The 17457-nt window shown below is 37.5% G+C and overlaps 1 protein-coding gene across 1 annotated transcript in view; it reads right to left on the bottom strand.

Moving 5' to 3' along the window:
• The window catches only part of LOC140227863 (pleckstrin homology domain-containing family D member 1-like), a 76947-nt gene that overhangs the window by 46572 nt on the left and 12918 nt on the right, over positions 1–17457 (bottom strand). The window contains exons 3-4 of the mRNA XM_072308255.1: positions 6822–6911; positions 87–163 (exon numbers count right to left, since the gene is read on the bottom strand). Coding sequence (XP_072164356.1) covers positions 87–163; positions 6822–6911 — 167 coding nt within the window. The remainder of the gene's footprint in view (positions 1–86; positions 164–6821; positions 6912–17457) is intronic.

The raw sequence follows: 17457 nt of genomic DNA, 5'->3' as shown, positions 1-17457 counted from the left end.
AAGGCTCCATTTCCTACAAACTTTGTGTTTTGTTTTTTGCTTTTAAAGGAGTTTTATTTTGCCTGAAAGTGAATGTTTTTACTCACATTCTGCCAGACTTCCTCATGACGTCCACCCACTTCTCTCGGTCGTACTCTGTGTCCGTTGCCAGATAGATAGATCCCTGCATGGAACAAAAATAGTCACAAAATGAGAAATTCCTGTAAACAAAAGAACAATTTCTGTGTTCCGTCCAGGTACTTGTTTGGAGTTGCACATGACAAAAAACAAAAAACAAAAAACAAACCTTGATACTATATCAATGTGGAAGAGTATGCTGTTAACAGTTAAAAAGAAAAGTGAGAGTGTTCTTAAAGGGATGGTATAGTTACTGGTTGAGGAGAAAATTCAGCTTTCAATTTTTTGCCAGATATTTAGAAGCTGCTTCATGAAATGTAAAAAAGCATACAATTCTAAGAGGAATTCAAAGTTTATTTGATGAAAATTGGGTTTGAAATGGCTGAGATATCAACAACAAAAAAGTAAAACAAAGTGATCAGGATTAATAAAAGGTAGGTCCCACCTCTCATTAGGATTACCTTGATTTGGATCTCAACAATTTCAAACACAATTTTCATCAAATAAACTTTGAATTCATCTTAGAATTACATGTATATGCTCTTTCACATTTCATAAGAGGTTTTGCATTATCTAAAAAAAAGAAATCATCATCAAAAAAAACGTTGGAAACCTGAAGCCCCATCTCAACCAAAAGTGTACCATCCCTTTAAAGTCCAAGACTCACAAAATGTTCATGCCAAGCATGCGAGTTGCTATTTAAAGCAGAAGCAAAAGCTTCATTACAATTGAACTGTACAAGTGTATGTTCCAACTTCAGGCAACACATCTAAACACGTTCTGTATTGCTTTGTCAAATTGAAACCAAAACAGTAGCACTTGAAGCTTTCATTTTGTTCTGTCCCAAAGACAAAGTGTCCAATAAGAATTCAAAGTTGCTTTATTTGTCATTGGCCTGAGCTTTGTTTTCACATTTCATTATCTTCTCCAAGAAGTAGAAATGTAGACTGCAGCTCACACTGGTTAAAAAAACAACAGCATAGAGTAACTCCTAGATCTCATCACATTTACATCAAGTTTCCTCCTAATCATAATAATTTTGTACATACAAAATTGGGTTACAAGAAAAAATCAATATATTGTAAATACTGATCTTCATATAGTAAGTATGACATTTTTCCATGATTTTGCTTAAAAACAAAGATATATCTAAAGCATTACATTCTTGTTTATCCCCCATGACAGAGAAGGTCAATAACTTTGTGTGCGGATCATACATACATAATGTTTACAAAGCATATGATAATGATTGAAATACATGTAACTGACGGCCATTTTGAAAAGTCTACAGGACAAACACAATGGACAGTAAATGTCTGCTTTCAAAAGAGCCATGACTTTCCTGCATATTCATACAACTTCTCTCAAGTCTTCATTGATCCACAACTGTCATGTGGTAGCTAGCCTTCATTCAAGACTATACCTTCTTCTCAAGGAAAACTCTACTCTGCATGTCTTTCTACAGTGGGTGCCTCAAATTTCTCTTTACACTTGTCTGGGGCAGCTGCAAAACCACACCATGCCAACTCTGAAGTTTCAGGCACTCTCATGCAAGGTGCACTTGAGACTTGTCGTTTCCTTGATTTCATAAATCTGGGAAATGTATTCTACAATACATTTGTTATATCACTGTCAACCATACATGTAACTTGCATTTCTCCTGTATGGTAGCTCCGCTATTCTTGTAAATAATTCTGCATTCACCGCCTTACATCGGTATTTGTGAGGAGAGATTGTATCAGCACACTTTCTGTTGAAACTATGCACATGACAATGACGCTATACGATCACAGTCCAAAGTACACAACTTGTGCTCAGCTATTATATTTTTGTCACATCAGTTCTGCATGCTTGTGTCTAAAGAAACAATAGTCTTTTGTCACCTGTCTCTGTCTCTCTCTCTCCCTTACTCTAGCTTTCATTTTTCTAGCCTTCCTTTTTCTCCTCTTTCTGTTTTGGTCAATCTCTCTCTGTTTTGCTATTTCCCAAAATTCTCTCTTTTTCCCTTGATGTTGAAATGTATTTGTTCTTTCAACCTTCTCCGATCCCTCCCTTCCTCCTTCATCCATGTCTGTTTAGAAGTCTCCCTCTCTCTCTCATACAATGGTGCTCCATTGATGTGGAAGGTGCTGGAGCTATTGTGTAAAGATGTTATTAATGGAGCTGTGCCAGTGGACTGCAATGTATAGGGTCTGCCTCAGCCATACAACATCAGATCAGCACTCGTATAATACATGTATCTCCACATCAACGGTATATCCAGTGTTGGAAGAGCTAGATTCAAGGTGTTGGCAGCAGCATCTGGTAAAGTCAGTCAGTAGAATGCTAAGGCCACACGACAGGTCAGGCAACTCCCATTCAAATTTTCACACGATGATAGAGGACGTTCAAATTTTCTGCTCCATCGCAGGGAAAACACTACGGTAGATGATCATGGAACTCTTTCAAAAATTGGAAGGTGAAAGGCTGCACACTAACCCATTTTCCCTACTGGCCCTTGCTTATGACTTTGTGATGCCACTGTATCACATCAGCTGAAGATTGCAATTACATTAAAAGGTTGACGTCACACAGTGTACTTTCTATGAACCACAAGGCAAAATGGTCAGATACTATACTCTGTGTACAGTTTCACTGAAATAATGAAATGCAAAGAGTTGTGTATGATAAAAGTTGACATTTTATGAGAGCATTCACAATATTGCCAAATGTGACATATTAACACAGTACTAAAATTACAAATTATCTTCATCTGGTATAGTGAAACTGGTCTGAACGATGCACATGGAAACATTTTGGATTATGCATGATGTATGGTTGCCTTTTAATGTTTTTACATGTTTATGTGTAAGACTTGAAGTGAAAGGAATTTTCAAATGGACAATAATGATGAAATTGAAATTGAATTTAAATTCATCATTGTCACTTTTTGAAACGTAATTGCGAATAGTAGGGGATAAATATCAAGGTCTGTAGCTAATGCAAATCTCATTTCCTCTCAGATAGTTTCTTAGCTAGCAAATAGATGGGGGCCCTTTTTTTTTCAACTCCTGATACCTATATGTTTGGAAACAAAAGGGGGTGGCACACTCAATATATCAAATCAAGTTTCTGAAACCACTCGAAATGAGTTTAGAGTTGCAGAGTGAGCTGATGCTTCCCCTTATACAATGTGTATGCCCAACTCACACACTGCTATAAGACATTCCATACAAGTATCAAACTCCCCATGACCTGTAAATCCGACAAGCAGCTCTCCGCATACGTGCATACTAGAGTACACAGGTAAGTACTGTATTATGCATGCACCATTTCACATGTATAATTCAGCATCTACAGAGTGCCTAGTTTCATATGGGAAGTGAATGACAATCAAGCTAAATGCTATTTCCTAAATACAGTAGTGGTGGAATCATTCAGATTACATTGATGAAAGCCTGGAGTCAAGCAAAACCTGATGAGTGATCGGCAAACACCTCCACAATTGGCTGACTGTGATTTGAGAAGGGTGTCTTGGAAAGTATGTGATTCAACTTTGCTCCAGATAAATAAAATGATTCAAGTAATTTGAACTGTGTTTATATTTAAAAAAAACAACAACAATACGATGCAAATTAAGTTTGTGACATGGAAGAGCACCTAAGGGGTACCACAAATGTGTTCCTCATTGTTTGTCTATTTCCTCCATAATCTACAGATATCAAAGGGGTTGTATAGTTTTGGTCAAGACCTAACGTCAGGTTTATAACATTTTTTGGTGAGATAATGAGAAACCTCTTATGAAATATGAAAGAGCATGTGATTTCAAGGAGGATTCAACATTTATTTGATGAAAACTGGTCTTGAAATGGCTGAGATATCCAAACAAGAGACCCGGGGGATCTCGCACTCACCTGAGTATCGCAAGTTCACCATCAATGCATTCTTGCAGACTCTTACCTGAGAACATTGGAAACTTATGGTGGAGGGTAGCTTTGAGAGCTGGCATGCTACCTGTCAAGTTTGGTGAATATTCATCAAGGGATTTCCAATGATTATGAACATGCACAATTTACATCACCATTTAGACCCATCCCACCCTACTTCCTTGGGTCCCAAGCGGGTGGGGGACACCCCTGATTCTGCCATGAACAAACTTGAAACAACAGTCATCAATATACTGATTCATTGTATTAACCTAGGTGAATCACTTCTGGTTCTAGAGAAAATCTTTAAAGATTCCTTACTGGGGGGGGGGGGGGGACCACTGGGGGCCCCCAGGTGGGATATGGTGCCCATTTGATGAGATTGAGATTCTATCCCCCTAGGGATGCTACCTGCCAAGTTTAATGAAAATTCATCATGGGGTTCTCAAGAAAAAGATGAAAATTCACAACTTAGGTCCCAATTTAGGCCCCCTGGGGCCCCCCAGGTGGGGCATGGTGCCCATTTGATGGGAATGACATTCTTTCCCCTGAGGGATGCTACCTGCCAAGTTTGGTGAAAATTCATCATGGCATTTTCAAGAAAAAGATGAAAATGTACAATTTGGGCCCCATTAGGACCCCCTCCAAACCCCCCTCCCCTGTGTCCCAAGGGGGGGGGGGGGGCACCCCTGATTCCGCCATGAACAAACTTGAAACTACAGTCATCAATGTACTAATTCATAGTATTAACTTAGCTCTATCACTTCTGGTTCTAGAGAAGAAGATTTTTTAAGATTCCTTAATTTTTGGGAGTTTGGGCCCCTCTGGGGGTGGGGTATGGTGCCCACTTGAATAAATTGAGATCCTATCCCCCTAGGGATGCTACCTGCCAAGTTTGGTGAAAATCTGTCATGGGGTTCTCAAGAAGAAGATGAAAATGGAAAAAGTTTACGCACGACGGACGATGGACGAAGAACGATCGCAATAGCTTACTTGAGCCTTCGGCTCGGGTGAGCTAAAAAGCGATCCTAATATAATTGACAGGCCACGACTTTTACTAGAATCTCTTTGTTTTGCCTTGTTTTTACATAACTCAGTCATTTCAAACTGATTTTCATCAAATAAACTTTTGATTCCCCTTAGAATTATTGTATGCTCTTTAACATTTCATGGAGTGGTTTCTAAATACATATATCTTGCAAAACGTTACAAGCTGAATCCTCACCTCAACCAGTACTGTACAGTCCCTTAAATTCTATACCTTGCAATTACAGAGTTCATTTCCAAATCAATGTTACCTTGGCTTCAAGAGACAAAGCTTATATGGCCAAATATCTAGAAATACCACTAACATCAGATGCAGAATTGTCCGCCAGTGTTAATATGTGAGTGGTTTTGTGTTGCATTGAATATTTAATCCGTTGAGGACTGTTTGATTTTGCTACAACACGCATTTCCTATAGACACCTGCCCGAGTATACTCGGGGCTCGTCCTCAACAGGTTAATAGTTGATGGTTCCCATCAAGGTATTCTGAGTCATTTGTCATTTTACCTGTTCAGTAGTGCCTTTGTGACATTTTGTGATAAGCCATGTTTGAAATTATTTGTCATTAATCAGTTGTTGAAAGGGTAGTGGATACTGTTGGGGATGCTTTTTGGTTGCTCAGGAATATGTCCCGTTCCTAGGACGTGCATGAACAAGATTTGAAACATTCTGAAACTCCCTCATCAGGCATCATCTACAAATTGTAAACATAATTTGTAATCTCTCTCAGAGTTCTGGGACGTCACATAAACACACACACACACACACACACACACACACACACACATCAAAACAATCCCCACCATCATCACCACTATGACAACCATCCATCACCATGACTACCATTGTCACGCTCAAAGTCATGTGACAATACCTTTCGGTCATGCCAAGCTATTTTTTTTTTTTTTTTTACGAGCTATTCTACAGCATCACTGCATCACTGCATCACTGCCTGCACTCTGTACCTCCTCTGAGTGCGTACAGTACTCATGTACCAGACACAACACATTCTCATTGTCTTCAGTCACTGAGTGTCATAAAAGTTTGTGATGGATTTTATGTATGACACTTGTCACTGTAAGTGTAAGCAGGCTCCAGAAAGACTAATACCCATATCAAAATGGAGAGCCACCTGAGAGTACTGTTATACCATGGAAGACTGTTTACACTGGAGTTATAGAGATCCATTGTTTCTGTTCCGTGATGTGATTCAGGGTAGTGGTACTTAGAATTATCAATTGTATTGCCTCCTTGTAAATTTTTGTCCCTCATGAAGAGATCAAGACTTTGTTGGGTGATCTCAGAACAAATAAGAAAATAAATGATAGCTGTGACTGCCTCTCAGCTGAAATGCATGGCATAACTATTGCACGGTAGAAAATATGGGGTAGGGTGCTTAGTTATTCATCTATTCATTCCGTTTCATTGCCATGATTGAAAAAACTTCTTCTGTGGGGGCAACTATATCTCACTTTTCACCAATGTCCATAAAAGACAAATAGCATGAACATATAAGCAGTGTGAATGCAAAGCAAGAACACTGGGATTTAGTTAAGTCTTTGTAAAACATTACCAATACCATTTTACAAATCTTTTTCTGAAAAAAAAATGAAAACCTGTCTCTATGGACAATAATGTATGGCTATGAGCTCTAAAATGCATGTGCAGTCTTTACACATTTCAAAAACCACATAGAAGTGCAAATTGAATGAAATTCTTGAGGAATGGAGAGACCACTCCACGTGCTACTTACATTGAGGTCTTCGTGGACGATTCGAAAGGCACACATCCTGGTGGGGTCGTTGACCGCCTCAATCACGGCACCGCCCAGGGGTATGACGCCCTGTAGAAGCATTAAGAAGCAAAACACAGACAGATGGGGGATTAAAAATGGGATTAAGCCATGACCTACATGGAGCACTCCATCACTCACCGTCAAGGGGGAGAACATGGCGCAGAAGCAGGACGTCTTTTAATCTTCGCAATCTGTTTCTTCCTTCGCCATCGGCAAAACACAGCTGCTTGGGAGAACTGAATGAATCTCTGTCTTAGACCATCTTTACCACCAGAAAAAAAAATTGAAGCAATATTATCATAATATGAAAAGCTAATGATGCCTGTTTGCCATGGCAACATGCAAAATTCTCACTTGCAACATCAGCAAATGAAAGTTAATGTTTACCAGCTTCTAGTATCATACTTATCTCACAAGTATCACATGAGAACTACAATCCTGAGCTTTAATTTTGGGATGCACAAAGAAAGCAACTGAAAATTATATGCATTTTTTTTAACATCGCACTGAAGCTAGAATACACCACTTGAGTTAAGATAAGAAAACTATGTCAAGGCCAATACAAACAATTCTTTTTTCCAACATTATGTCCTTCATATATTGAGCAATAAGTGAAACACACACTAATATTCATTTTTAATTTTCGATAAGCTATCAAAATATACAGTACTTGGGTTTTTCTGTCAGTAGTAACAGAGTGAAATGGATCTTGGCTACTCTGATTTATTATCCTTGCACTAATTATTGCAGATGTTGTTGTCTCATACACACTGATTTCAAACATAACACACTGATTTTAATCATAACATAGTATGTGATCAACACGAACCACAATTTTTGCATTGTAGGCCCAACCATGCCAACTCTATCGAGACTGAAACACCATGCCAAAACAGAGCGGAGTCATCTTACTGCGCAGTCAATCCTACGAGTTGATGTTCCCCTTTAAAGCACTCTGCTGCTCGTCAGCTAGGTCATTGATCGTAGGGAGGAGTTCGGTTATGACTTCCCATCAGTTTCCATGCAGCAGACAGTATACAGGTTTAACTAATGAACCATGCAAATATAATGACTCCGTCCTGAAAGAGTAAAGTGACCGAATGCATGGCTCAAGCCTTGCATTATAGTATTGTACAAGTGTAGATGCACCGGACGCATTGGATGTGGAAAAAGGTTGAATTTCATGAATTTATAAACGAATGATGCACGTTTAACTTTGGAAACAGTCTAAAACCAACTTGCTGCATTCGTGGGTTTAAACAGTTTCAAAGTTAAACTCGCGCATCCAATTCTCACCAATTCACTCTGTCCTGTGCATCATTACGTACTGAAATGCTGCAATACTTTAGTGTACATGCAGCAATATATTGTGAGATCACAGAAGAACATGGTACAGACATACGGTAGGTTATTTGAGTCAAATGTCATACACATACATAGCTGATACTATTTCTCTCAGTGACACCACATACATATGTGCATGCACGTACACGTATGCCCCTGCCACTGCAAATTCAATCCTCTCCTTTGGTACAAATAGCATTCCTTCTGTTTCACGGGCAGCTGGTTTGAATTGAAGTAGTTACGAATGTAACTTCACATAGGACTAAACTCCTTTTCTGTGACAAAAAGAGCATATATAACTCTTTAATCTATAAATAAAGCAGCTAAACTTTGTATATTCAGAGCTGCTAGTGAGACAGAATATTGTCTACAGGGAAACATATCTGCATCCAACTGTCTCATCACAGAAATTCCCTGGACATGGAAAATGGGAACACGCTGAAGGATTTATCATCCTTTGAAAATGGACCTGCAAATCTACCAGTGGTACCAGCAAAGTATAAATGCATGATCTAAATGTGTACACACAGTTTGAAGTCCTGCAGTACAGATTTCACTTCACTCCATGGCAGAACTGACAACTGAAGAGATTGACAGAGAATTTCTCTGCAGAGGTGTGTCAGGTCAAAATACAAAAGTCAGTACATATTTTGTGTGGGGCACACAGGCATGCATAAATAAATTGAACACAATGTTGTGTATAATAACTCTTGTTGAGTCAACACTGGAGGCTTATAAACAAACAGACAACCACACACAAAACACAACAACAATCACGGGCACACATACAGACGAATGCACACATTCAATCTACTGAGTCTGGGACAAGTCCATCCCATATAACTGCACAAAATCCACTAATGTCACAACTATGCAGTCGGTACTTTGTGACGTTAACACTTTGTGGTGTCTGAAATCCATTCAAATCCATTCATTCTTCACCGAGAGAGTGGCGGCAAACAATACCCATCTAAATGTATTGTGTTTTGTAGCTTCCATTTCCTTCCCCAAACTTCTCTCTCAATACAAAAGGGTGGGTCAATGGTACTTTCAGCAAAAATTTCCCTTCGATTCTAGGAACAGCAAAGTCCAAACTGCACTATAGGCCCAAGAAAGAGCACTCTTCCATATCCTTTGAACACTGCCTGCGTACAATACGTGGTCACCTTCGATGGAAGTAATGCTATTGGCTACACCTGAAAAGACAGCAAGATTTTATTGTTCAATCCCATTCTTGGTGGGAAAAAAATTTAAACTTTGCGATACCTATCCTTTGGCTCAAAAATTTGAGAAATTCTGAAAACACCTTCAAGTATCAGCATTCATACTGTATATGTTTGCTTTTGTCAGTTACTATACTAAGGAGCCAATAACAATGGGTAATAACTTACAATCAGCATTTAACACTGAATCTTTCCTTAAGATTGATTCAATTCTATCATCCCTGTAAAAAAAGGTGTCCTGTTCACTTTCATTTCTTAGTTGTACCTTGCTTTTCCAAAGTTGATGTCAACTTTATTAATATTAGCACTTGAATACAAAATAAATTGCACCATTGACTTAATAGAATCAAACCCAATCACTCAGAGAATATGGTGCACTGTTGATACATGAAGTGCAAAGGACATATTTTGTGTGAATCTACTGATTTAGTAATGGTAGGGGGGGCACTTCATCAAGCATTTGGTCATAATTTTTTTTCTGACAGATTTGCTCTCAGCCAATCAGATACAAGGATTTCAATAGCTGGCAACAGTTTGTCAAAAAAAATATATATACATATATTTATATTTATATCAGACAAAATGCTTGATGACATGCCCCTTGGACTCTTTTGAAATCCACTATATGCACTATAACACGGATGCATTGACTTCTTCCACTGGACTACAATTTTGAGTATCCCTCTCTCTGCACTCAGTATGGTAATGGCATGAAAAGTTAAGTTACACTTGCGCGAGAATAATGCAAAGTAAAGCAGGCATGATCATTTGCGTTTACTTACTGACTGATTGATAGGAGTATTGGTTACAAGGGAGAGGGGGACCAACTTAGAAATAGCTGTCAATTCTTCGCCTTTTCTCTTTTAATGATGACTTGCCATTCCATCATAATCTCATTTCTCTTTCTTTTCACTGGGGGTAGATTTCATGGATATGAAATGAATGAAAGAAAATACTAGAAGACTGGAGGTCAAGGAATATGATATGAAAGGTCGGAGGTTACAAGTCAATTTGAGCCAAGTATCTGCCTCAATCTCTTCTGCCTCAATCTCTCAACCTAGATTTTTTTTTTTATTATGTGTGTGTGTGTGTGTTGTTTGTTTGTTAATTTGTTTTCTGTTGTGTTGTTGATGTTGTTTTGGGGTTTTTTGTGGTTGTTCTAAGCAAATCGACAGCAGATCCAGTACTATCACAGTGTGCACAATGAAGCATTTCCAGGTATTCCAGTTAGGAAACTTTCTAACACACTTTCATAGATGAATTACATAGGCTACTACATTAAGCCAAATGTCAAAAGGTTTGTAGCTACCGAAATTGCAGTTTGTTTGTTCAAAATGCTTTTTTTATGTCTATCTATTGCATTATTACCACATCCCTTTACAATGAATACTTATGAACCAACAGCCACATAAACATTTTCTCAAACTGAAATGCTAGTATTTGATCTTTGCATTTAGTCCACACTAGCCAAGTGTAAATTTGTTCACGGATTACTACGCCTTCTGTACACAGAAGGTGTAAACACATGTACAGCACTTGTAACTTGAACAAAACGCAGCTTCAAAGAGACTTTGACATCAGCTTATCTACTTGTCATATTCGTTAAGCCACCTGTTCAATGAAACTTTGTACACACATATCTTTCAGCAATATGCAAGTTCACCAAGCTGGTTGTGAGATACAATTTTGTATGAACCATATAGTCCACACTCATACCCCTTTCATAAACTCAATAATGCGGATAATATCCGCAACATTTGGTCGTAAAATCGGAGCGGGGAAAGAATAATGCGCTTTATTTCAACCCTTCTATTATCCGCATAATAGCAGCATCGGGACCAGATTTGGAGTTTATGAACGCAAACCCAAATAATGCGGATAATTGCCGGGGTGCGGTCAAACGTCACCTGTCTTTCCCGCAGGAGGGACGTGTGCAGTCACCATTACGATTATCCGTCTTTTTCAGGACGGGCGCTCGTAAAAATAATGCGGATTATTTTCAGAGTTTGTGAACGCATTTTTTATTGAATTGTCCGCATTATTCTTATGCGGATAATAGGAGGATGAGTTTATGAAAGGGGTATTAATCAATCACAGTACATATCTTTGGAAGTTTCATTTTAATCTCGTTTGATGTGAATCTTTAATTTTGACACATTACAGTTGCAGTCTCTCTTGGCAACAAGTAATCTTAGTGTTAATCACTACATGTTAAACTAAAACAAGTTAGATCTCACCTTGAATACAGAATCAAATCAAATCTCGCGATGCCTAAACCTATTCATCTGAGTAGTCCGGTGGAATGCCACAAACATACTGAATGGAACTCTGCATATTTGTCAGCCTATCCCATGAAACTACATGTACAATACTATTTTCAAAGAAAATGCATACCACCTTTTTTTAAACTACCACAGTGAGAGCCAATCAGGCCCAGGATTTGTAGTTGTTACCATGGCAGCTGCCACCAAAGCAACCATAACAAAAATATGAAATTTTCAAAGCGTGAAGATATTTGTCTATTTAAATTTCAAGGAAAGTATTACTCTTATATGTGCACATACAAACACACACATGCATAGATCTGTCATTGGTATGTAGGCCTATACAAAGTAATCGGTGGCCCTGATAGGGAATGACATGATATGCTGTACATGTAGACCAAAATGTCACCTCATTATGGAGGGCAATGCCCAATGCCTAGCCTGCGCATTGCATCATCTACCATTATTAGCACTGACAATCGGGGCCTACATCCCACATCACGGTCTAGGAACAGAAGTCATTCTGTCTTGACAGCAAGTAACAAATGCCATATTTGAAACAGCTCTGTGTTATTCTTTGCAACTGATTGACAAATTGCCCTACATCGATGTAATTTGTCCATCAGTTGCAATGAAAATATCTTTTATGAATTTGAATCTGTGTTATTCAATGAACGATCATACTATTGTTTAATCACAAAGTATCCAAATTACAATGTACAGTACTATTATATTAAAAACAAAAGTGGAAAATGAGTGAACCTGATTACATTTGAATTTCATAAATCCATATCAGGTTCATTGTAATTTTATGTAATTACAAGGTATGTAGGGAGGGAGTGCTAAAAATTTCGATAGACATATTTCTGTTTATAAATATTTGGCAGAAATAGAGAAATATACATTTCTTTTTTTTTAATGAGCAAATTTTATTGATAAAGAATTCTTGTCAGAATTCTTGTGAAAATCACAAGGTATACTTGTATTAGCATATATATGAGGAACTATGGTTTCCTATTTCAGAATCAATCACATTGTAGACCTATATAGCATTCATCATTTATCAATTTCTCCTTTTTTTTTCTTTTTTTTTTTCATCAAAGCATCATTAACTTGCATATGTACATTACGTCACAATTCAATACGTACATGTCCTCCATGGTTTCACTTGGTATGGATCAAACAGATTAAATGTCTTTACAGCTAACAAAACACTCAGATTAATGAATCTTAGGCACCAGCCTTTGAATCGGTGTATATTTCAGTTCCATGTAAATGTGCCAGTAAACAACTTCCTCGAGACACCCAGGGATTTGGTTGCCAACTCTCAACACAGGTAATACATTGATGTCACAGGGTGATGCCAACTGGGCGGTGGAATGTACAGGATAAACAGCTAAGAGATCACTATGCTTTACGGGTGCAGTAGTAGTACCACCACTATGTAGTTTGCAGTACCAGTTAATTTGCCCCTTGTATTTCTCAGCAGCATGGTATTCATACCTCCCTGCACAGCCTCTTGGCTGTTTTCACACCCTCAGTGCTATCTATATAATTAAACAGTGAGCTCTACGATACCCTCACTCGGCACAGTTTCGATAGCTGTTGTAAAATGTTCAGTCTCATTTAATAGCGGGGACTACGATGCAAAATTCCCTTGAGCCAGAGTCGAGGATATATAACAAACTAGTGGAAACATTACATTACAAGTACTGTAAAACTCTGTAAATGGGCAATTCCATGGGAATGTGGACATGGCACTAAAATTTCAAGTTTATTATATTGCAAAAGAATTACTCATTATGTATTACCAATATATTGAAGTTGAAGAAACTCAAAGAATTATATCAATCGGTCAAATATTTCCTGAGAAACAGCTACAAATGTTCAAGACAATTTTTCAGTCATCCAAATTGCTAAAATGCATGCTTAACTTGATATACATTTTTTTAAAAGAAAAATCCTGCTAGCACTTCAGTTAAATCATTTTAAAGAAGCAAATTGGTTCTACTTCAGTCTCCCATGAGAAAATTTCTATGCCACCTTCAAAAAATTTTTATCACCACCTGAAAGTTCAGCCCTTGAGCCATGTAACGCGAGTTACCGAAACAAAAAATATTTTTCATTCTGAAGGAAGCAGTGGAGGTAATTTGTTGGGAATCATAATTTTCTAAATTCATCACACCCTGATACTGTACACAGGATGTTGACTTGAATAAACACTGTCATCACATTAAAAAATGTCAATGAAAAGTGTAACGCGAGTTACCATGTAACGCGAGTTACCGGTATGTAACGCGAGTTACCGACTATAAACACAAGTTTCCACCAACGTAAGCAAATTTTAACACTTAATTGAGCTATATCATGGTGAAAACAATCAAATCTAGTGTTATACATACTATGCTGGACTGAAACAAAGGAGAGTAGCCTAATAAACTGTGATTGTATAATACTAGCATCAAGGCCACTGATCACATGCCACATTGAGGAGTCTAGCCAGGCTTACTGCATGTGTACATAGTCTGTACATGTACATCCAGCAGTGAACGAGGTTAACCTACAATTTATCTTCTGAAATTCCTGCATTAGTATTACAGAATTTTTATTACAGTAGACCTACATGTATAAAGCAGCAAGTGTTGGTTCTAATACTTATTCGGTGGTCTAGTGAAAATGACGCCTGTCCGGAGATCAGGAGGTTGTGGGTTCAAATCCGGCCTGCTCAAGTACCCATGTGTGCCCATGATTTTTTATCATGGCTACTAATAAAACACTGATCAATTCAGTTTTTATTATGTTGATGTAGGGCAATTTGTCAATTAGTTGCAATAATAACATCTCAACGAAAGAATTTCATGAATTTGAATAATTATGCAGTACCCGCTGCATGATATAAGGATTAGAACCAACACTTCTAGTTGGGCGGAAGTTCGGTGGTCTAGTTGCGAGATGATGCCCGTCCGGAGATCAGGAGGTCTTAGTTCGAATACTGCTCGAGTATGCACGCCATGACTTTTTTAATCATGGCTACTACAAAAACACTGATCAATTGAGTGCTTATTTAAGTTGATGTAGGGTAATAAGCCAGTTCGTAATTACACTGTAGTTCATGTACACATTGGTACAAATGACCTTTCTTTTCTCTCAGTTGGTTCGGCACTTCACTCTTTTTCAAAGTGGCATAATGCATAAAACTTGCCTGACATAACAATTTATGGAATTCATGTTCAAAAAAAGAATGAACTTTCATTTCGATCAGGGGATCAGAATACTCCCATCAGTTTATAATTTAGCAAGCATCCATTTCATTGTTTTGTATTGAATGCGGTAACAGCTTATTCCTTTTATATTGCAAAATACCATTCTTGCTGTCAGGTGGATGTGCTGGCAAGCATCATTTAGATAAGGATCACATGAATAATCATCACATCACAGATGCTTATATCAGTGAATTTACAAACCAAAATGCCTGTTGGGACAAATGAACATTTTCTGCTCATGCGCAAAGTGGAATTACGAACTGGTCTATTTGTCAGTTAGTTGCAAAGAAATTAGAGTTTTCAAAAAGACAGGATTTTAATTTTTGAAAGATTGTAGGCTTTTTTGTAAACTTGTCAATAGGGTTTGATACTTTTATGTTTTGTTTTTAAAAGAATTTCAACATCTTTCATTTTTACACTCTGAAAATTATGTACTTACAGGTATACACCTAAATCATCTGGGTATATATTGAAACATATTCAGGGTCTCTTTGAGGAGTGAAGCTCTTTTTAGTCTTAAAAACATTCTTCTCTATCAATTGGGTTGATTAGTAAAATATTTGTTTAACATTTATTCATTTTACTATGTACTAAGCATCTCTCAAAATATTCAACACAAGATTCAGTGCCATCAGAACAGTTGTATGTCATCAATTTGTGTCACCCTGTGTTAGTGGACATAATGTAACGCGAGTTACCGTAACGCGAGTTACCGATAAAAAGGCTCCCTACATTTTACCAGGTCATTGTTACTCAACTTTGATAGTGTTAATTCATGAGTCCTAACCCACTATCAATTCAAGGTAGGAAAACTTTTATCAGGATTGTCTAGTATGAGGAGACTTTCCAAAAAGAGGCCTTTATAGAATTGACCATGTCCTTTTTGTGTAACGCGAGTTACCAAAATTAAATGATTCAAGAATCCCAACATGTTTGTCCTTTATTTTTCTTTTTGGATTCATTTAGTTGGTGTATGTCTACTTAACCAATGATGAAAAAAGTAACTTGTGGATCCTTCCAATTACAAAGATATTGGCACATTATCCCATAAATGTATCCATTATTTGTAACGCGAGTTACCGTGGAATTGCCCAAATGCAGTATAAAGCACCTGTCACAAAAAGGGGGGGGGGGGGAGAGACATATCGATATCAAATGCTGTCACTGTTTCCATGTAGTCTGTTAAAATGGCTTATTTTTTCATCACATAAAATACCTCATTATAATTGACAATGTACAATACAGACTGTACAAAACAGTAACTGATAAGCCATAATGTGGCATTTCAGTTGCTGGTGGGTTCTCCATGTGCTACTTGCTTGTCAATCGTTCAGGGTAAAATTGTACCCTTCTTTTAGTCACAAACAATGTGGTGATGTTGACATTTCCAGCGATACTATTGTATTTTATAATACTACAAATATCATTCCATAAACATATATTTTCCATGTTTATTGCAAAAAGAAGTATCTTTACTCGAGATCACCTGAACATTTACTGAACTGAAACAATACATCATCTTATTTAATATTCTGATGCGTTGGGGGATTATTTCACACATGCTGCAAATGAAGCAAAGTGATGATACATAGAATTAAATAAAATAATTACATGAAGAAAATAAGATGGGTTTGAATGCATTGTAAAGTTAGTGATTAGTTTGGTGTAAAATGTAACAAAATATACGAAAATATACACATGCGATACAGGCTTACATACTTGGCTGTGATTTCATTTACACCAATATCATGAGATGGCTGACATTCTTGAGATACCTACACACACTATAAGTCTTAACCCCCAATTAACATAACATATAAAATGTGACATACATGTATTGCCAACAAATTTCCACTTGGTCAAAAACAATTGATAATGGAAGTATTGCTTTCGTGCCTATAACTGTGGCTCTACATTGCAATTACAACCACTTAAATTGCATTAATTTGTCTTCCTATTTCTCTTGACTCTCAAATGCATGGCAAATCAAGCGATATTTCCAGTTAACATAACTTCACGCCGCAAACCAAATCAAATATCCTGCAAGTACCCTGCAGTATCTAGCATGGTATACCATACATGTAGAGTTGTTTTGCCAAGTAAAGGCAAGCTGTGTCACGTGCGGTATGTTTTTCTGGCTCGAAATGGGCAAATGTCTTTCAAATACTGTCGCAATGGTCAATCTCAAATTGACTCCCAGTAAGTTCACAGGGATTGATAGCGACATCACATACGGGTAGTGGCAGCAGTTTGTGTCTAAGTCTGCATGTATTATATGATGAATAGCATATCAGACTAATAAAGGTGATCTGTGCCTTGTCACACAAAACTATAAAATCAAACATCAGTTAAAAGATCAAACATAATGTTTGATTTTCCTGTGTTACAGAAAGTTATGTTTGAAATCAAACATAAAGATCAAACATAAGTACCACGAACTGCACATAAGTTTATGTGTGGATCAACATCAAACATGCACTTTAAATCAAACATACATTTG

The sequence above is a fragment of the Diadema setosum genome, chromosome 1 (genome assembly GCF_964275005.1).
Source record: "Diadema setosum chromosome 1, eeDiaSeto1, whole genome shotgun sequence".
In the NCBI taxonomy this organism is placed as follows: domain Eukaryota; kingdom Metazoa; phylum Echinodermata; class Echinoidea; order Diadematoida; family Diadematidae; genus Diadema; species Diadema setosum.
The sequence above is the reverse complement of the archived record's forward strand: the minus strand, read 5'-3'. Positions and strand labels throughout refer to the sequence as shown.